Genomic DNA, 21,221 nt, shown 5'->3' with positions numbered 1-21,221 from the left:
TCTATTTTTTTTTAATATTGTAAAACATGCACTTGCACAAGTTAATCAGAGATTTGCAACTCTGTAATTAATAGGATTATTTTCTGAACTACTTGTATATTCTCAAGCTGCATATGCCATTATTCTTAAAAACAAATTACCCCCATATTTCAATCTAAATATATATTTTGTTTTGATTGATTGAATATGCATACATTTATATTATTGACTACATGTATATGCATGATCAGCATCATGTAAAATGTCAAAAGACATCCTAGTTTCTCAACCCATCACCTAAAGACAAACACACAAATTTAAATTAGTAATATTTCCACCATTCCAGTTTTTCACCTTTATAAAAAATTACTAATTTGGGACCAAATGGCATTAATCAATATTTAGTCAACAATTCCTTTAATAAAAAATCCAAATATTACAGTAAACGATTTCCCAACCCGAACCTTATACTAGAAATAGTCTAGAACACCATTTTTCAAAATCTTAGTTATTTCAGCCTCGTCGGAATTTACTCTGTTGTAAAACACAGTACACAAACCATTAAATAAAATACGCACCAAATATTCCGGTTGTTCGAACATGAACGTCATATGACATTTATTCTGTTCATAATTTGTAAGGACATCTATAATGCCGTATAATATGACAGCAATGCAAACTGCTGAGTACAGAAGTTTGGTGAGTATCGCCATTTTCCCGGCTTACGTTAAACAAAATAGCCCTCTCTAGAAATAATTCGTTTAGGTATTCAGTCAATTATCAAGAAGACATTTGATAACTTTTGTCATATTAATAACACAGCTATGATGTTTAAAAGACACGTTCCTGAATTTGATATTTGTGATCCACTGTGTATACCTACATGACATTGTACCTCGAATATTTTTAGTGTATAAATGATGTACGACTTACTCATAACTTTCACTTTCGTCTGCTCATGCTGTGGTAAAAACGAATTATGGCGAAAAATCTGGAAGCATACGATTCTGCGTTGCTTGGGATCCTTCAGCATGAGGGACAGATTGCCAAATTTCTGGATGTGATTTTAGGATTTCTATATCGAAGGTACTGCTGAAGTATTCAACAATCATTTTCATTGTAACCATAACCAGTATCAGCTAGCTGAAGAACTGTAGCTCACCGAAAAATATTTCGCACAAAAAGTTTCGCTTAGTTCTGAATTACTTCTTCCAATTTCTTACCCCAATTGCAAAAATGATAAATATAAAAAAAATTCTCACCTCTCCGTCAAGTATTCTTGTAGTCGACATCTGCACAAAGCCTGTTATATCTTGCACATCAAAATGGCATTATAAATGGACGAAATTTTCGATGATCTCAATTTTATGGTCAGGAGGGTAATTAACATCATGATAAGGATTGTTTTGTTGTGGAAACAGTGAAAGAATATGTTAGGAACACACAGTTAGGCCATAATAATAATATTCGGCAGTGTCTATATGCACGACCGTCGTGCACTTACTTTTTCAACGGCTATTCGCACGACCGTCGTGTACATAATTTTTCAGTGACTATTTGCACGACCGTCGTGTATATAATTTTTCAGTGTCTATTTGCACGACCGTCGTGTTTATATATAATATTTATCAGCTGTTCGCAAGACCATTATATTTCTTATTATGGCGTTCGTTTTTTCGTACCAGTTAAGTTCGGCACGCAGTAATTAAAGCCCCAAATATCTTTATAAATCATAATTATTGCCTTTTGGTAAGAAAACATCGCAAAAACTTTCTTTCATGATGTTAATTTATACAATAAAATGACATTTAGGTCCAATGGACAGATCGTTGTAATGTAAATCTGTTTCTTTTAGAACTACCCATGTATTTGTATATATATAAACAAGTCATTTTAATAAAATATTGACTTACTATTTTGGTAGGCCTGGGTTTACCCTTTCCACCTCAACCCTTATCCCAACAATTAACACGAACCAGGGTGCAATTGATAAGCATTTTCACCTACTCTAGTACTGAATTCTTAATACACACTTTTATAACGGTAAACCAAAAACTTGTCATAAAACCTTAGTTTTATACTGTTATACTCGTGAAATCTCAAATTAAACAATTATATTGATATTTAAATGTTAATAGTTCCCTTAAAATGCTATTTATAAAAATCATCAAGTTTTTATGGAGTATGTAGTAAATATTGACGTATGTATCTCAATGATGATAAACTGTTGATAAAGACCACATGTGCTTCCCAACCCCCCAACCCCCCCCCCTCCCCAACCGTGTTCTGTACTATTTTTCTATGACATATTTACAAAGTATTTCTTCTAAAAAAATCAAAAATTTAAGCTAAAACTTGCCTTTTATAAAAATCCATACCCTCTGATACCGAAGCAGAAGTGTTTTAGTATCAGAGGGTATGAATTTTTATTCCCCCGTCCCGTCCCCAAGCACCTGTGATAAAGACGACCTTTAATCAGAAAAAAACACTTTTGAATAATTTTGTGTATGACGGCACTTTATTTTGGTTGAAGGTGGCTTCATCTTAAAAATGGTGAAAAAAATTTTTTCCCAATTTTTCTTCTCCTATTTTAAGATTTGGTATAAGATTCTTTCTTGATTAAATTTATCCATCCAATATCGATGACTTCATGGTGTGATTGCTGAAATTGTGATTCCAAATTTTATTTGAAGATTTTTTAAGTTGTGTATTTTTTTTTTCTATGATTTCTTTACTACTTTTAAGAAATATATAAGATGTCATTTCAAGAGTTTCATTGTTATACCTGGGTGATCCGTTATTTTTGGAAGTGCATATTGTCGTTTACTAATTATTGAATTAGAAATTCAAATAATGAGTACACGACAATTAATAAAAGACAATATTATTAAGTCATGAATTTGAGCAGGCATATGATATAACATATAACATTTTATCTTAAAGTTAATAAATAAATTTAAAAAAAACAAAATGTGATATATTTAAAATATAACGTGAGATGTTGCGCACTGAAATCGGCGCGAATCGTCCTGGTGCGAACCATCTCGGTGCGAAACAGAATTGGTGCGAGACATCCCGGATTCGTGTATACAATATTATCGTCGTGTGCAAATCTCTGGCATATGCGATTGCAATTTGCACGACGGTCGTGTAAATAGATTTTTTTCTAACCTATGTGCACGACGGTCGTGTATATATCTCAGCAATTTGCATTAGCTATTCGCACGACGGTCGTGTAAATAGACTTTCTTTACTATGCGCACGACGGTCGTGTATATATCATCGGCCTAATATTCCTAGATTCTCATCCCCGCCCGCCCCAATTTTAAACCCCCGCCTCGATTTTTTTAATTTCTGTTTTTCTTCGTCTTAATTCTGATCGGGATTGGTATTCATCTACAATTCTACTTTCGTTTTAAATCGATTTGATTCGATTGATAGATCCGGGGCATACATTGTTTTTGTCCTGTCTGTCTGTTTGTTTGTTTGTTTGTCTGTTTGTCTGCAAACTTTAACCTTCGCCATAACTTCTGAACCATGAAATATAGAGACTTCATATTATTATGCGCCCGGATTGATAGATCCTGGGCGTATATTGTTTTTGTCCTGTCTGTCTGTTTGTCTGTTTGTTTGTCTGCAAACTTTAACCTTCGCCATAACTTTTGAACCATGAAATATAGAGACTTCATATTTGGTATGCCTACTCCACTAATTAAGCTCTTTAAAATGACACCAAGGTCAATGACCTTGTGACCTTGACTGTGACCTTTATGCCAAAAATAGCTTTTTATCTGCAAACTTTAACCTTCACCATAACTTTTGAACCATGAAAGATAGAGACTTTATATTTTGTATGCGTAATCCACTAATGAAGTTCTTTCAAATGACACCAAGGTCAATGACCTTGTGACCTTGACTGTAACCTGTATGCCAAAAATATTTTTTTTATTCCTTTGCCATAACTTTCAAACCTTATAAGATGGAGTCTGCATATTTTGTATGCATACTCCATTAATTAAACTCTTTCAAATGACACCAGGGTCAATGACCTTGTGACCTTGACTGTGACCTTTATGCTAAAAATAGTTCTTTCGTACCTTTTCCATAACTTTTGAACCACAAGAAATAGATACTTCATATTTGGCTTCCATACTTTACTTATCAATTTCTTTTAAATAACACCAAGGTCAATGATCTTAACTGTGACTTATTTGCTAAAAATAGCTCTTTTAGAATTTTGTTGCCGCTGGGCGCATAGTGTTTCACAAACACATCTTGTTTCTATAATTTCTGGGCACAATTATTGGTAAATCTCATTCGTTATTTCATGATTAGTGATATGTAACTGAATGCCTGCTTCTTTAGATTAATTTACAATCTTAAAATGTTATGTTATTTAAAATAATTTGTATATTCTTATTTTTTGACAGAACTGACTTTTACAGACTTATGAAATCCAAAGATGACAAACTTGGATTTCCTCCAGGAGTAGCTGCAAAAATTTTACTTACAGTGAGTTTTTTTTTTGACTCCTTGAAATAAAAAGGAGACAAGACCAGCTCCCATTTAAAAGATACTATTAGATCAATTATTTTCTTGCAGGATTCATTTTTTTCAAGGTAAGAATTTAACCCCCCTTTCAATTATATAATATTGTTTTAGGCATACAAGAAATATGATGACCTTGCAAGAAAGGATGATGAGGAAAGAGAAAAGATCCTGCAAATGAAGTCACATCAAGGTAAAATGAAGTTTGAATAGTAGGTGCTAGAAATTTTGAAATAGCAGTAGAATTTTAGCATGAACCATGATTATACATTTTAAAATTGTTCATATTTTTTTTCCTTTGAAATAGAAAGTGCAGTCCCTCCAGTTGCAAAAATTGTGGAAATCAGTTCAGAAAATGATACAGAATCTCATAAAGAACAAAATAAAGGGGGTGTAAACACAGCACCTAAAGAAATAAAAGAAACAACAGGAAAGGATTCAAAGCAACAAACACAGGCTAATGCCCCAACCATGCAAACCAATGAAAAGGAATCCAGATCAGAAACCACATCATCACAAAGACAGGAAGAGGATGTTGATCCAGCGCTTGCAGCGTAAGGATTGTCCATTCTCAGTCCAGCCAAACATGTTTGCCTTTTCATTTACACATGTACAAGCATTACTATTATATGAGATATCTTCTGACATTAAGTACAGATTCAGTTGTACTCTAACTCTATTGCTGCTGTTTGTTTTATTTCAGTTCAATCAACAGAGATCTCATTCTTGGATAAATAAAAATATTTACCATTAAGATTTTCATTATTAAGACTACTTAAGTACCACCAAAATTACTTTTGCTCTGCATATGGATATTTTTGTTTCATAATTAGATAAATGTATGTTGTAGCAAGCAGCAGGTGTTCCAGTCCAATCCAGAGAGCTACAATGGGGCCGTCAGGGACAACTATTCCTGGTCTCAGTCAATCACAGATATTGATCTACGCGTCAATGTAAGGAAATGTTCATCTGTAATTCCTTTGTACATGTTAAAGGAGTTATCCCTCCTTGATTGCTTTAAATTTTCTGTTTATCAAACATATCACACAAATAAGTCAGACGTAATAAATCTGCTGACTATGTCTACATTTCTCCAGTCTCAGTTAGCTAGGCATATAATTTCCTTACAATTTTTTTTTGAAATTACTATCATTTAAAAAAAATTACTTGTTGCCAGAATGTTTTTAATAGCTTAGCTTCACAACCTTTCACAGTTTCATACACTATACTTTCATTCTAGATACCAAATTATATTGTGAAAGGAAAAGACGTTAAAGTGGAAATAGAAAAGAAACATGTTAAAGTCTCACATAAGACAGACAGTGGTACATGGGTTGAGGTTGTAAATGGTGACCTCCCCTGGGAAATAAACAAGGAGGAATCCATGTGGACACTGGTTCCAAAGGAGCATGTTCATGTAAGTTTCTGATCTGAAAATAATGGTAATCTTTCTGTAGTGTAAGTTAAAGAACTTTTCATAGTTGTACTGAAATAAAGTGAAATCTGTCTAACCAAACATGCACTGGGAGACAGATTTTGTGTCAGAATAGACAGGGTGTCAGATTGCACTGTGCACAATAACATGAAAATTACTAATAAGAATGGGAAAGAATTTTTACGTCAGAATTTACATTGTGTTGGATTGCACAGGTGTCAGGTTAGACAGTTTTCACTGTATTTATTACTTCACCTAGTGAACCATTCTATACAGGAAGTTACATGCACAGAAAATTAGAATTTTCCTTATGCACTGATTTTCAAGAAAAATATTTTTTTTAAGGGCAAAAAAGTGATGACAAGTTCAGGAATTTTTCTCAGTCTTTTATAATTTGAATCTTTAAGAACTAGTTAAGTACAGATATACCCTGGTATTGTTATATGCAAGTACACAAAAAAAATGTATATCAGTCACAATTTTTTCTGACAGTAGGAAAACGTATTCATTGCTAGTGGTAATATATAAATATTGTATATAGTTGAGGGTAACATTGAAAATTTTCAATGTTACACTCAACTACATGCAATATTTATTATATTATACTGAATGTATTATACAAATACGTATAAAAGTGAACCGTGCATGTATAAATTCTGCACAGTCGCTATTTTTTGGAATATCACCCCTCGTCAAGCAATGTTGACTGTTGCTACGCTGGAGGGCATGGCTTCATTATTCAGTGGGTAATTGTGATTTTTAACAAATGTTTCTCGACCAATAAGATTCAAGTAATTTACATGAAAGTATAATATAAAAAAAATAAATACTTGTGTATTTCACTTCCTGTTTGAATGAATTGTTTGTTGCATAATATTACATATGCATATAATTATATGTATCACATGATTGATAAAATGTGCAAAATTTCAAAATGTGCTTTGTTAATTTTATTAAATGTTTCTCATTGTATTGTATTATAACATGTGTCACTATAATAAACAATTTACTTTTCAATTGCTATACATATAACTAACTACTCAAGAAAATGAAGCACAAGGAAACAGTTTTTATTATTAGATGCCTAAACATATTTATCAGTCATTTTGCTCAAATTTTAAAGTACATCAGTGGTAATTCACAAAAAAGAATGCAGCTTACTGGTATCAATTACAAACATGACATACATGCTGTATTATGTATATACTTGTACCCTTAAGAAGTGTCAGGAAATAAATTATCTAATTATGAAGTAATTATATATTTGATAAAATTATAAAATTCATAGATAATTGTGGATGTTTTATGTTGGTCATGCATGGACAGATTAACTTGGAAAAGAAGGAAGAGAGATGGTGGGAGTCTGCACTTACATCCGAGGAGAAAATCAGTGTACGTAAGATAGACGCTAGTCGACCAATGACAGATCTGGACGATGAAGCACAGGCTAAAATAGCCGAGATGATGTACAATGAACAGCAGAAAAGGATGGGGAAACCCACTTCTGAAGAACAGGTCATTTTATAATTTAAATTTCATCATCCCTAAAAGGTTTACAAAAAGATTTTTTATGAAAATCAGTGAAATAGGAAAGCAATTTACATAATTTTACCAACAATTATGTTACCAAAAAGTAAAAATGATGCATGTTGAAAAAAAAAACAGTCTTTAATTTTTATGACAAAAAGAGTTTGTTACAAATTGATGTGGACTGTTGACAGTCTAATTATCAATAAAGTTCTCATGAATATTTATATTTCTTTCTGAACTAATTCTTCCTAGATTGCTTCATTTAATTTTAAGAATTAATTTATTTTTTTCATTCTAATTTTCTATAGCCCAGTTAACGACATCCGATCCTGATATTTAAAGTCTTAAACTTTTTTTGTCAAGTATATTTTTAATTTCTACATACATAGCTTAATTAAAATTCAAATCAAAAAATGGAGGTCAATATGCTTCTTTTGGCACTACAGTACATTAAATATGACCTTTTTGCACTGAAATTTGTGTCTTAATTAAAAATTACATCTTCGACGTTTTCCCTGCAATATTTTTATCAAATTAAAGCACGTAACAAATTGAACTCTAAGTCTGTTTAAAAAAAGACACTTTAAAATTGTGACTAAGAAAAAGTTTTAAATTGCTTCGCATAATCAATTATTTGACCTTTCTGCACTAATAAAATGTGATTTGTCTGGCACTGAAAATTTAACAAGCAAGAAAATTATTTTAAAGTCTTAAACTTTTTCTGATTTTAAGCAAATAGGTCAAAGTTATCTTGAATATTTAGAAAAGAACATCAAAAGTGGGGGTATATGATGTAAATTTCCAGATATTACTAAAACAGTGTCAATTTTATGTTAAAATCGGCTAATTTTTTCCCCGGATTTTCAGAATATATATACTATATTTGTCACACTTTGTTGATAGAATTTAAGAAATAATTTAATAGATATTTCAGAACCAGCATAACACATTTCACTGCAAAAAACAGCTTTGTGTGCAACCAGAATGGAAAAATAGGAATCCAAAATAAACAGTATCGTTATAGTTCAAAAGAGAAAAACGGATTTTTCGTCTAAAAAACCTTCCGCCATATAGTCCCTAGTTTAATTCTACTTGAATAGAATTTAATCGCGGTTTTTTCGTTGAATATAGTTCAATTTGCATTGTATAATTCAGATTTAATGTTATAACTTAAAAATGATGCAGAATTTTATAGATAAAGGACATGACCAAAATTCACTCAAAAGCTCAGGATCGAACGTCCTTAATAAGATCAAAAGAATTAATTTCAAAGTTTATTACACATATATTCTATATATAAATACTTGAGATGAGGAAGATGTTTTCAATGTACTGTACTACCTTTAGAAATTTAAAAAGCAAATTTCATAGTAGATATTTGTTTTGTGTTTACAAAAGCAAGAAAGATAGGTTGAACACAAAATGAAAGGAAACAATGATTTATTTAATTGTAATTTGTTTATTTAAACTTGTTAACAAATTAGACTTGTTAACAAATTAAATAAGATGTCATGGGATAAGCAAGATAAAGGACTTGGATTGATACAGTGACTTCATTGTCCCTTGTGACCTGCATATATACACAGAATGATAAAAATTATCATCAACAATGTGTTGTTATCTTATGATGTTTAATCATATAAAAAAAAAAATATGATTAAGCTTTGTATGTATTATATGATTAAAATAGTCAGATGACAGTGATATATCTGAAATATTTGTTTGTCAATCAAGCTAAAAAATTTTTATTGATATAAAAAAAAAAAATCTATGAGTTATCTCCCTTAGGATGGCTAGTGTAGATTTATATGATATGTTTGAAAATGTCATCTAAACTATTTATACCTTTAATTTTTGGGGTTATTTAGATTGTTGTACATGTATTTTATCGAATCCATGCAGAGATTCAGAAGAGGGGGTTTGGGGGATTGGAGAGGGGGTTTCATTGTAATGTCTTTAAAGTTTTAACACTAATTATTAGAATATCCAGCTGATTTCTTTAAAATTACAGAAAGACGATATATACTGGTATTAAAAAAAAAATTAAAAAAATTAAAGCTTACAGAAATTTTGAATAATTTGAACTTTTATTTGTGCTTCTACAGAAAGTCCAGAACCTCCTGAAAGATGCATGGAATGCAGAGGGATCACCTTTTAAGGGACAACCATTTGATCCCTCCAAAATAAATGTAGGTCAAGGGGGTGTGGTCTCCATTAACAACGAGGAAGGAGCAATGAATTCCTAAGAACCCAATAGGAAGGCCGGAAATCTGCTCCGTTGTTGTTGTTCTGTTTCACAATGGTTCACCTGGAATACCTTCTTTTACCTGAGATTAAGGTGACCAAAGCCAGGAAGTGTAATCTTGATTGGATACAAAGTATATCAAATAAAATAAGATACTTGCAAGTTTTTGGTGTATGTGACATATCCATTACTGTACATTAATATTGCTTCACAGTTCTTAAGTACATCTAAATGATAAACAAATATTTTGAACTGAACCATATGCTTAATAGTCAGATGTTGACACTGGTATTTGTTTACTGTACACAATTTACAACTAATATTGTTTTGTTTATAGATGTTAGAAAACTGCATGCCTGTTATTTGGTTTAAATTTTTTAATCAATAGTCCAAAGTTCATTAGAGTTTTAAGAATTCTCATTATGATAAAGTCGCTAATGCAATTATACTGTTAGTATTTTAATTAAAATATGTTACAAGTATAAAGAAGTTTTATTTTTGTTTAGCTTTAAGCTTACCAACATGTAAGAGTTAAAAAGTTAATTTTAGCTTTTCAGACTGTTAAGTGTCTGGCATTTGTATGTTTTATTCTTGACTTATTTTGAATTAGCGTAACTATTCAATCAGACAAGCATATTGTAGATTCAAGTTTGTTCAATACACAGTGTTCTAGAATGGGAAAAAATTACAATCTAATAAAATCAGACTTCTTAAATCCATGTGGTATACCCTCAACCAAACAACAGAGGTCAAACTTTGTTTGGAGTACATAGTAGAAAGTTTGAAGAAAAAAAAAATTGTTTTGGAAATTCTAGAGGTGGGATCAGGTGCCTTGGAGGAGTAAGCCTCCCCTGTTGACCTGTTTCACCCACCATAAGTCATGTGTAACTGATCAGGAAGGCAGTTGAGGAAATATTACCTACAAATACAGAAAAAGTAGTTATTAAATAATTTAATATTGATGGGAATTTTTCGTAAAATATCTAAGCATACTGTCTGCAAAAGACTAATATAGCAAAATGACATGACTTAGCATGAAATTGAATAATTAAAAACCAACTAGCTTAAAAAAAAGTGTGTGACCCTGGAATAGTTGATCGAGTGAACAGACAGAATTTGATATTCATGAAAAACATACTTTCAATGGGAAAATATATCAGCATTTAACAAATGAGTTAGGTTTAGCATTGTAGTAGGGTAACTGTATCTGATATAACTTACATGTCAGGTATCATTTTCAGTTCTTACTTTTTTAATTGGCTGGGAAAGTGAATTTGTTATATATCCATATTATCTTTCACATATATCTAATTTTTTAATGGCGGGGAAAGTAAATACCGATATTTTACATCTTTTGTAAACTTGAGACATGAGATGTTCGCCCATATGACATGCACAGCGACTGTAATTCTTCATACTCATACTTATATGTTCTTTACAACAGGCCTTTGGGTAGCTCGAATCCGACTTTTTGTGTAATTTCTTGTAGCACCCCAATTTTTATAAAAATTTCGTAAGCTGGATTACAGCGATCTAAATGAGTGTGTTCTTTTACCAAAAATTACCACCTGTGGATTTACCGATGCTATATAAAAAGAAGATAGAAAGAAAATCTAAAAAATGATATGGTTGATTTCAGTACTGTCAGAAAGACTGGAATCAAAATTCACAAAATGAAATTAATATTGCTACTGGAAAAGTGTTTGTTATGCTAGACTAAGTACCCTACATGGTAGATACAACATTCCTTGATTTTAGTTAAATTGTCTACATTTATTATTATATCCCCGCTTGAAAAATGGGAAGGAATATAGGAATCGGGATGTCCGTCCATCCATCTGTATGTTCGTCGGTCTGTTACGCTGTGGGGGTACCCATCTCTGATCCGGAACTCCTCTTATACTTTTATACAGACGGACGGAGATCCCGATCACTATAAACCCTCCCATTTTTCAGCGGAGATATAATAAAAACTAGTGTATCATACACGTATATGGTTGTGTAGATAAATTATCCAGGAAAGAATGGCAATAAACAGTTAACCAGTGAATTTCTCTCCATGAAAATGTTAGATACAGTGTGTAAGTTAAATTCTATGGGTTAAAAACATTACAGAAACAAGTGTCTGTGGACAGAGTCAGGAAGAACAAAGATATATTGTTGTTTTATAAAAATCGTTTTATTGTAAACTTTTTAGGTACTTTCTATTCAATTTATTTAGGAGCCTCCTACTCCCGGGGCCCTTGATTGGGCAATAACACATCAAGTATCTTTAAACAAAAACCAGCTAGTTTAGAGTTTACAAGTAAAATGACAGCAAAAATCGTTTCTAAAATATAATTTATTTGATTTTAAATATAATACATAAAACAACATCTACATCTGAAGAAGATTTTGGTCGATATGTTTCAAATGAAATTGACAATTTGATCGCCTTTATCCAATCTTCCATGTAGATGTTGTTTCATTTACTAAGTTTTAAATCAAATAAATTATATTTTAATAACGGCTACATTTTTGCTGTCATTTTACTTGTCAGCTCTAAACTAGCTTGGATTTTTGTTTTTATACAAGAAAATGGATACCTGATGTGTTACTTGTATTGTCCAATCAAGGGCCCCGGGAGGCATTTAAACAAATTAGATAGAAATTATGTTAAAAAATAGCAATAAAAATATTTTTAAAAAACAATATATCTTTATATTTACATCCACTGAATATTTTTACCTTTATTTCATAGGAAGACCATTGCCATTAATCAGTGCATGATTGATTGATTAATTGTATATTGTTTAACGTCCCTCTCGAGAATTTTTCACTCATATGGAGACGTAATCAGTGCATGAACAACACTGAGCAAGCCACGTGTATAGTTTGCTTTGCTTTGAAAAATGGCTGTTCCATCAGTTTTACATTCAGTGACATATACATCTTAAAAGCAATACTTAAAAAAATACTTTACTTTGCATGATTTTTGATACAGATGTAATTTACAACTAAATAATAAAATGCTTTCTTTGGTTGTTAGTACGGGAATTAATGTCGCAGCTATTGCAGAAAAAAATCACATAACCTGCTTACGCTGGTTATGTATTTTTCTGCAATAGCCGTGATAGCTGCGACATTAATTCCCGTACTAACAACCAAAGCAAGCATATTATTAAAGTTCTTCCCGACTTTCTGTCGGACTGTCCACAATTACTTGTTTCTGTAATATTATTTTTTCCTCATAGTATTTAACTTCGTCAGAATGGATTAAATGTATCAGATCCATGTTTTAAAATCGCGTATTAAAAGATTGAGGGGCAATTTGATGACCATCTATTCTGTATTCAATAATCCAGAAAAAGAGAAAAAAAGAATTACTAGTAGATAGATTACATGATCAGTACGTACAAGTCCCTGCTGACAAAGCAGGTAACAACAATGTCTTCGTTTTTAAGGCTCATTATATAACTTTATTTTAGAAGAACTTGGATTTGATTCTACAATTGGTAATCCAATTAAAACTAATTATTGGAATATCCAGCTGATTTCTTTAAAATTACAGAAAGACGATATATACTGGTATTAAAATTTTTTTTAAAAGATTGAAGCTTACAGAAATTTTAAATAATTTGAACTTTTATTTGTGCTTCTACAGAAAGTCCAGAACCTCCTGAAAGATGCGTGGAATTGCAGAGGGATCACCTTTTAAGGGACAACCATTTGATCCCTCCAAAATAAATTTAGGTCAAGGGTGTGTGGTCTCCATTAACAATGAGGAAGGAGCTATGAATTCCTAAGAACCCAACAGGAAGGCTTGGGATCTGCTTCGTAGTTGTTCTTCTTCACAGTCATTAACCTGGAATACCTTCTGTCACCTGAGGTTAAGGTGACCTAATCCAGGAAGTGAAATCTTGATTGGATACAAAGTATATCAAATAAAACAAGGTACTTGCAATTTTTTGGTATATGTGACATATCCATTACTGTACATTAATATTACTTCACAGTTCTCAAGTACATTTGAATGATAAACAAACAAATATTTTGAACGGAACCAAATGCTTAGTCAGATATTGACACTGGTATTTGTTTACTGTTCATGACACAATTTACAACTTTTATTGTTTTGTTTATAGATGGTAGAAAACTGCATGCCTGTAATTTGGTTTAAGTTTTTAAATCAGTAGTCCAAAGTTCATTAGAGTTTTAAGAATTCTCATTCTGAGTTGCTAATGCAATTATACTGTTGATAAACTTAATATGTTAAATAAAATATGTTACAAGTATAAAGGAGTTTTGATTTTTTTCTTTAAGCTTACCTACTTTAAGAGTCAAAGTTTTCAGATTGTTTGCTTGCGGGGATTTGTATGTCTTATTTTTGATTTTTTTCTGTTTTCATAAATATCTATTCTATCAGACAAGCAGGTATGCATTTCAGCATATTGTAGATTGTGTTTTGTGGATTTCATAGGTCACTCATACCCACAAATTTACATCCCCACGAACGATTATTTTGTTAACATATTGATTCATTGAATGATAGTATTTACAAGTAAACCAAGAAATCACGTCCCATGAACAGGTAAAATTTTGCTGACCAACAAATATTGACCCCCACTATTAATAAAAACGATTCCACAGTACACTCAGTGAAACAACGGAGTTCAAACTTTTTTTGAGTACATGGCAGAATGTTCTGAAAAAAGTCTTGACTTGTAAATTCCCGAGGTGGGATCAGGTGCTTAGGAGGAGTAAGCATCCCCTGTTGACCAGGCACGTCAGCCATAAGTCTTGTAATTAATCAGGAAGGCAATTGAGGTAATATTACCTACAAATACATGTACAAAAAAGTAGCTATTAAATAATTAACTATTGATGAGAAATTTTTGTAAAATACCGAAGCATTATACTGTGTGCAAAAGACTAGTATAGCAAAATCTCATGATTTAGCATGAAATTTAATACTTGAAAACTAACTTTAAAAAGTTCACGACCACGAAATAGTTGAACAAGTGAAAAGACAGAATTTGATATCCATGAAAAACAAATACTTTTAGTGGGAAAATATATCAGCATTTAACAAATGAGTTAGGTATAGCATTACAGTGACAAGTATTACATGTAAAGGTAACAGTACCTGACATTTCTTACATGTCAGGTATCATTTTCAGTTCTCACTCATTTTAATTGGCTGGGAAAGTGAATTATGGTTACGTATCTATATTATCTTTCACATATCTGATTTTTTATTGGCTGGGAAAGTAAATATTTTAGATTCTTGCTAAACTTGAGACATGAGATGTTGGGCCATCTGACATGTACAGCGTCTGTAATTCCACATGCTCGAACACGACTTATAAATTTTTTGGTGTAATTTCTTGTAGCCTCCCAATTTTTTATGTAAATGCAGTGGCGGATTTAAGGCGCGCGCCCCCCTAAAATTATCAAAGTTAGCGTAAATCACAGTTTCGTCTAGAACATGTAAATATGTCTACTTGGTAGACCTCTTTTTTACCCTACAAAATCTCTAGAATCCAGGAGCTTCCGGCGGCCCCCAGACCCCCTGCCTATTTTTGGCGCCCCCTCTAACTTAAATTCCTGGATCCGCGCCTGACATGTAACTCGGATTAAAGCTAAACGAGTGATGTTCTTTACCAAAAACAACCCACTGTGGGTTCACCGATTTTGCATAAAAAGATGACAGAAAGGATATCTAAAGATTCTTTGGTTGATTTCAATATTGTCAGAAAGACTGGAATCATTTTATCAAAATTCACGAAATGAAAATAAAATTGCTCCTGAAAAAGTTTTTCATACGCTAGACTAAGAACCCTACATAGTATGTTAGTGCCCTGCATGGTAGATGCAACATTCACTGATCTTAGTTAACTTGTCTACATGTATATTCATTATTATTTCCGCTTGAAAAGTGGGAGGGAATATAGGAATCAGCTGTAGATACATCTATATAGTTGTGTAAATAAATTATCCAGGAAGAATACCATTGTGACCTCCTATTTTACTTTTTGATCCGATAAATATTTTGGGTTTCCCGTGGCAAAACATGGACACTGTCATTCTTTCTATAATACTGAAGGGTACCCATCTCTTATCCACAACTCTTCCCATACCACTGAATAAGATTTAATAACAAGTCGGAAATTTATATATTCAATAAAAGTGACTGTTTTACCCTAAAAAAAAACATCCAAATGTGTACCCATTAAAGGATCAAAAAGTATCAAGGTGATTATTTTGCTCAATTTTCTAGGCCTCCTACATCCACAAACAACCGGCCTCCTCTAGGATATGCAAATGGACCCATTGCCCCACAAAACTCACTTAGCTTTCAAAGTAGCTTTCAATGCAGGAATTAGCTCACTTGACTAACACCGTGCAAAAATGGGGATTGCAAAGCCGTCGGAAAGGGGAACTTTTAGGAAGTGACTGTAAAAAAAGCCCCCCCCCCCTTTAAAAGGAAGACAGAAGTAGTTCATCATTCATCTACGTAATTAAAGTAATGCCACTAGATTTTGTTTCTTCAACATGTGAAAAAAAAATAAATTGAGAAATGTGTCAGAACCACAAAAGATGCTCACTCCTTCATGGCACCCACGGCCCAATCCTACCTCTGTAGTTCAAGAGGTCCGTGTTTGCTCTGCTCCTGGTTTGTACGCATGCATTGTTTAAGGAGTTTGGACGTTTGATCTTGAATACTACTTGCTATCTCCATATATTTCATGATAACCGGTTATTTGAAAAATGTCTGTCTGAGAAGAGAGAGTAAACCTCGCAGACTATCGTTCGCACCCCTTCCAGAAACCTGGGAGCAACCATTCACAGAGAATTCTTGGAATTTATATCACAGCCATTGATTTAACTTTACACAGAAAAAAACATTAGAGGTAATAATACATGTTTTTTAAAGATTTGTTGACACTTACATGACTTAGAAACTTTTTGAATAAATTCAATTCAGCTTAATTAATATAAATCAATGACAATAGGTTTAATAACAATGTGACAAAATTCGTGTTCTCGAGAATTCCAGCAGATTGATGGAAGTACTGATCTTCAAACTCTACAAAGTAATTGTCAACCAGACACTAAAGCATGTATGCAAACCTGATACATGAATGTTTATGAAAAGACAGTGTTGTTTAATCAATTTAATTAAGTAAAAGTGCTTATATTCAGGGTTAGGGATTCAAGAAAAAATTAAGTGACATTGTCATGAATTCAAGACCAACAACGAGAGAGAGCTTGAGAGCTTATTATGCATGAAGGATATGGGATATGCATGGAGATAACGAACAGTATTCAATATCAAAGTCCATAAAACAATACAAAATAGAAGTAGAGCAAACACGGACCCCCAAAACATCAGAGATGGGATCAGGTGCCATGGAGGAGTGAGCATCCCCTGCTGACCGGTCACATCCGCCGTGTCCTCCTTGTTATGATCGGGAAATAACGGAAAAATCCGTCGTCAATTCAGTCTATAAATAATTGACTAACGATTGGTGTGAAAAACGTCAGTAAGCTTTTGACTCAATGGTAAATTGTAATGGCTGACAAGGTCATTGTATCAGCCATAGAACTTACGAAATGATGACTTTAAACGAGACTGCTGATATTCTTGTTTTATCAACTTGTTTGTCAATAATTTACCTCGTTTTAGAAATTGCTCATACGTAGAACATGCTCTTGCGTATCGAATCAATTGTGAGATATAAACTCCGTTATGAAGGTGACAAAGGTATATTGCTGCATAAGTAAGGGAAGTTGACGATAGAAGAGTTAAAGTCATCACGTTTATCATTGAGTTTGGTTGTTAGATTACCATTAACGTCTTTTTTCAAGTAAAATATCCAAATATGAAACAGAAGTGTCAAACTCTGTGGTATCTTTTATCTCAAGCTCACCAGAATATATCGTATCGACATAGGAATGGAAATTACCATTGTTAATGCACAAAACGTCGTCGATATAGCTAAATGTCGAGTTTAAGGCCACAGCAAGTTTTTTCTTCTTTTCATGCATAAGATTTTGCATAATATTTTGCTTCTTATGAAATGCATGCATTAATAAAGAATTATGTTAATTTTTTGCATAAAACTGACATTTTTTTTTATCCGTTTATCTTTTTTCTTATTGACCGTCTTTACAATTTTTTTTATTGATGAAATTTCAAAACATGCTATTTTTTTTAGTCATTCATCACGGAAACATATCCTTTTACAATTTAATGATGACAAAAAATATATAAATAATATCCTTTTTTCTGACTAAGTTTATCTTTGTATGCACAATCAGAATCATGGATTTACCAAGAAATCTGTACAGTCTGAGTTGCCTCGTCTTTTATTTCACTGCAGTGTTATGTGTTGAACCCCATCCCCACATAAAAGGTAACTTTAATTAACATTTAATTGATACAAGGCATATAATAATAACATTGTAAAAACTTGATGGTACATATCTGAGACGAAAGTGAAAATTTTTTCACTACATATTTTATTGAAAACCGCATATAGTTAAAGTGCTGGCAAATGGTCATTTGTTTTGTTCAATTTCATTATTTATTTCAGTACGTAAACCAGAGAGTATTTACATGTAGATATATTTTTCTAAAAGATCATTACATATTTAGTTTTTAGAAAAAAGGAAGCTCATCACTCACATCAATTCTAAAATTCAAGACAGGATTAATGTTGACTATATAAGTCATTGTACGTTTTATGTCGCACTTAAATCACAATATCTCTCATTGAAACATCGATGCTGATCAGATAAAAAAATGTTGTTTTATCAAATTAAACATTTCCTGGCATTATCAAGGAATTTGTGGTAAAATCAGTCAAGAAATGTTGTCATGCCAGGGATTATACAAAATGTTGTTTTTTAATGAAATATATATAGAAAAAAAAAATAAATTATCATCACTTTTGGCACACTTCTGTAAATCGTAAATTATGTAAGGGTACTTTAATTGTTAAATTATTATATCAATTCATTGTATCGATCAGTCGGTACGGCGTTTGCTTCGTGATCGGAAGGTCCGGAGATCAAACCTTCAAATTTCATTTGATTATTTAGAGGAGTATAATTTAAAATAACATTGCAAAAAACATAAAATGATATGTAAAGCGTAATAATGTAAGGCTACTTTGTTATTAATATTTCAACTAATTATATCGATATTATTTTAGGTAATGTTCAGGATCTTCTGAAATTAATTGCCTGGAACTGGCAGCACCTGAACACATCAGTCAAAGTGAATTCGCCAGTCTCTGTGGATATTTCTCTCTTGTCCCACTACAGACTTACTGGGAAACATTTCAACAAATATCAGAGTCAGTACATATAAGTTTGTAAGGAAGGGACTAAAATTGAACACTTTATAATGTGGTGGCAGTTTGATAAAACAAATAATAATTTATAAGTTTTACCTCCATTAAATACAAGATTATCATTGTAGATGAATATAGATTAAACAGAAAGACTCAGAATTTTCCTTAGTTGAAAGTTTTTTGAACCTTTAAAAGCAATAAATATCTCTAACAGGCCTGCAGAGAGATTGTGCAGCCATTCTGAAATCTATCCCCCACACGAAAGGAAAAGATGGTGTCTACACTATATATCCTGATCACGATATGAAGAAAAAGAAGCTGGTGTACTGTGACATGACTACAGACGGAGGAGGCTGGACAGTGAGAAGTTTTAATTTTATTTCTTAATCCCCCTGAATCGAAAGATACAAGGGGTTAATTGTTTTGTCCCCGTCTGTCTGTTTGTCTGTTGTCAACTTTAACTTAGCCCATAATTATTGCGCTGACAAGTGTAAGTATATACCACTTCAGTTACTTCCCACTCCAGAATTGTGTTACCATCGGGGGCATAGTGTTTCACAATTACATCTTGCTTTAATTTTTCTTTTCATTCATTTGCGTCATATACCGGTATTTTGTGTTTTCAAAAGGATAACTATTATTTCGCCGTCGACTTTGAATAAAAAAAATAATAAAGCATAAAATGTTTTCTGTGCTAAAGATGATTTTCGACGCAAAAGATGCTCGGATGTTGTGCGTTTTTTTTTTAATATTGGTAAGTGAAACCTTTTTCATCTAAACAGGTTGTCCAGAGAAGAATTGACGGATCTGTTGATTTCTATAGATCATGGAAGTCTTATAAAAACGGGTTTGGCAAAGTTAAGGGAGAATACTGGTTAGGTAAGAATTACACTTTTATAATTAGACAGCTTAAACAAATTTTGGGTTTGCACTTTGAGGATATCTGCCTTTTGTGGAAGAAATTTTCATCAAATTCTAAATTTTCTTTTTGAACACTATAAAATTAAATTTCAAGATTAATTGAAAAGCTGATGCAAGAGGAACACACTGCTTTTAGTCCTTTTTACTTTATAATAAGGCCAACTGATAAATACATTCTTAAACGTTTATAAAAGGAGAAATTATTTCTTTCATCTTCAGGTAATGAAGTTATTCATTTACTTACCACAAGAGCAAAACAAGAACTTAGAGTGGACCTTCAGAACTTTTCAGGCAAAAAAGCTTTTGCCAAATATTCGTCATTTTCCATTGGAAGCGAGTCACAGAAATACAAGTTGAAAATTAATGGGTACAGCGGCACTGCAGGTAATTAAAATACCATTATATAGCAGTCTTTCTTTAGTTCTTAGTAAATGCCCAATAAACAAAAGCACATGATTTTTATTAATTTTGCCACACAAGAAATACTATATAGAAAATTTAAAATTCAGAAAAGAGACTGTCGAACACAATGGAATAAGCTGATAAAATATCCACTCAGTAATAATCTAAGACTAAATAAAGTGCATATATACAATTTACAATTGTTTGTATTGTAGGAGACAGTTTAGAATATCACAATGGGAGAAATTTTTCTACGAAAGACCAAGATAACGATTCGCATAGTAAATCTTGTGCCGTATTCCGGAAAGCGGCTTGGTGGTTTGGAGACTGTGATAACTCCGACCTGAACGGACCATACCACAAATCCGCTGTCAGTGATTGGGCATGTGTTTTGTGGTACAAATTTGGCAACGCTCATCGTTCCATGAAGTTTGCAAGAATGATGATTAGACAAAAAAGTTAAAAAAGGCCATCATAATTGAATAAAAATCTTTCTGAATTTTATGTACTATTTATCCTCTGACATTGCCTGTTGAAAGTCTGATAAATTATATTTGCTGACAAGGTCATAGTTTCGACCATAAAACGTACGAAATGAAGACTTTAAACGAGATTGCTGATATTCTTGCTTCATCAACTTGATTAATTGTCAGTAATTTACCTCGTTTAGAAGTGGTTCTTACGAAGAACATGCTCTGTCGTATCGAATCTACTTGAGATATAACCTCCGTATGCAGATGACAAAGAAATGCTGCATAAGTAAGGGAAGTTGACGATTAAAAATTAATGTCATCACATATATCATAAAAGATGTCAGAAT

At 32.4% G+C, this 21,221-nt stretch overlaps 3 protein-coding genes across 5 annotated transcripts in view; 2 read left to right on the top strand and 1 right to left on the bottom strand.

Moving 5' to 3' along the window:
* LOC134277619 (GPI inositol-deacylase-like) overlaps positions 1–734 on the bottom strand; it is a 33,194-nt gene extending 32,460 nt beyond the window's left edge. Inside the window, 1 exon segment of the mRNA XM_062759951.1 lies at positions 558–734. Within this exon segment, the coding sequence (XP_062615935.1) occupies positions 558–692 (135 nt within the window). The 5' untranslated portion in view covers positions 693–734.
* Positions 735–898: 164 nt separating this feature from the next.
* On the top strand, positions 899–13,967 carry LOC134277616 (nudC domain-containing protein 3-like). Of its 2 annotated transcripts, XR_009994288.1 has the most exons (9): positions 899–1,065; positions 4,410–4,491; positions 4,642–4,720; positions 4,835–5,081; positions 5,378–5,480; positions 5,768–5,944; positions 7,289–7,477; positions 9,598–9,958; positions 13,733–13,967. XR_009994288.1 is itself a non-coding variant. In XM_062759947.1 (8 exons), the coding sequence occupies exons 1-8, from the start codon at positions 959–961 to the stop codon at positions 9,736–9,738; spliced, it is 1,125 nt and encodes a 374-aa protein (XP_062615931.1). In that variant the 5' UTR covers positions 899–958; the 3' UTR covers positions 9,739–10,202. The 2 variants fall into 2 exon arrangements, 1 of the variants encoding a protein (XP_062615931.1); XM_062759947.1 differs by lacking the exon at positions 13,733–13,967 and having other exon boundaries at positions 9,598–10,202.
* Positions 13,968–18,039: 4,072 nt separating this feature from the next.
* On the top strand, positions 18,040–20,902 carry LOC134277617 (ryncolin-1-like). Of its 2 annotated transcripts, none has more exons than XM_062759949.1 (6): positions 18,040–18,136; positions 18,938–19,081; positions 19,344–19,438; positions 19,861–19,957; positions 20,219–20,383; positions 20,617–20,902. In XM_062759949.1, the coding sequence occupies exons 1-6, from the start codon at positions 18,046–18,048 to the stop codon at positions 20,862–20,864; spliced, it is 840 nt and encodes a 279-aa protein (XP_062615933.1). In that variant the 5' UTR covers positions 18,040–18,045; the 3' UTR covers positions 20,865–20,902. The 2 variants fall into 2 exon arrangements, with proteins under 2 accessions (XP_062615933.1, XP_062615932.1); XM_062759948.1 differs by having other exon boundaries at positions 19,293–19,438.
* Positions 20,903–21,221: the final 319 nt, after the last annotated feature.

This window comes from Saccostrea cucullata, unplaced genomic scaffold, assembly GCF_032062105.1.
Source record: "Saccostrea cucullata isolate Sc308-1 unplaced genomic scaffold, CSIRO_AGI_Scuc_v1 ctg92, whole genome shotgun sequence".
In the NCBI taxonomy this organism is placed as follows: Eukaryota; Metazoa; Mollusca; class Bivalvia; order Ostreida; family Ostreidae; genus Saccostrea; species Saccostrea cuccullata.
The sequence above is the reverse complement of the archived record's forward strand: the minus strand, read 5'-3'. Positions and strand labels throughout refer to the sequence as shown.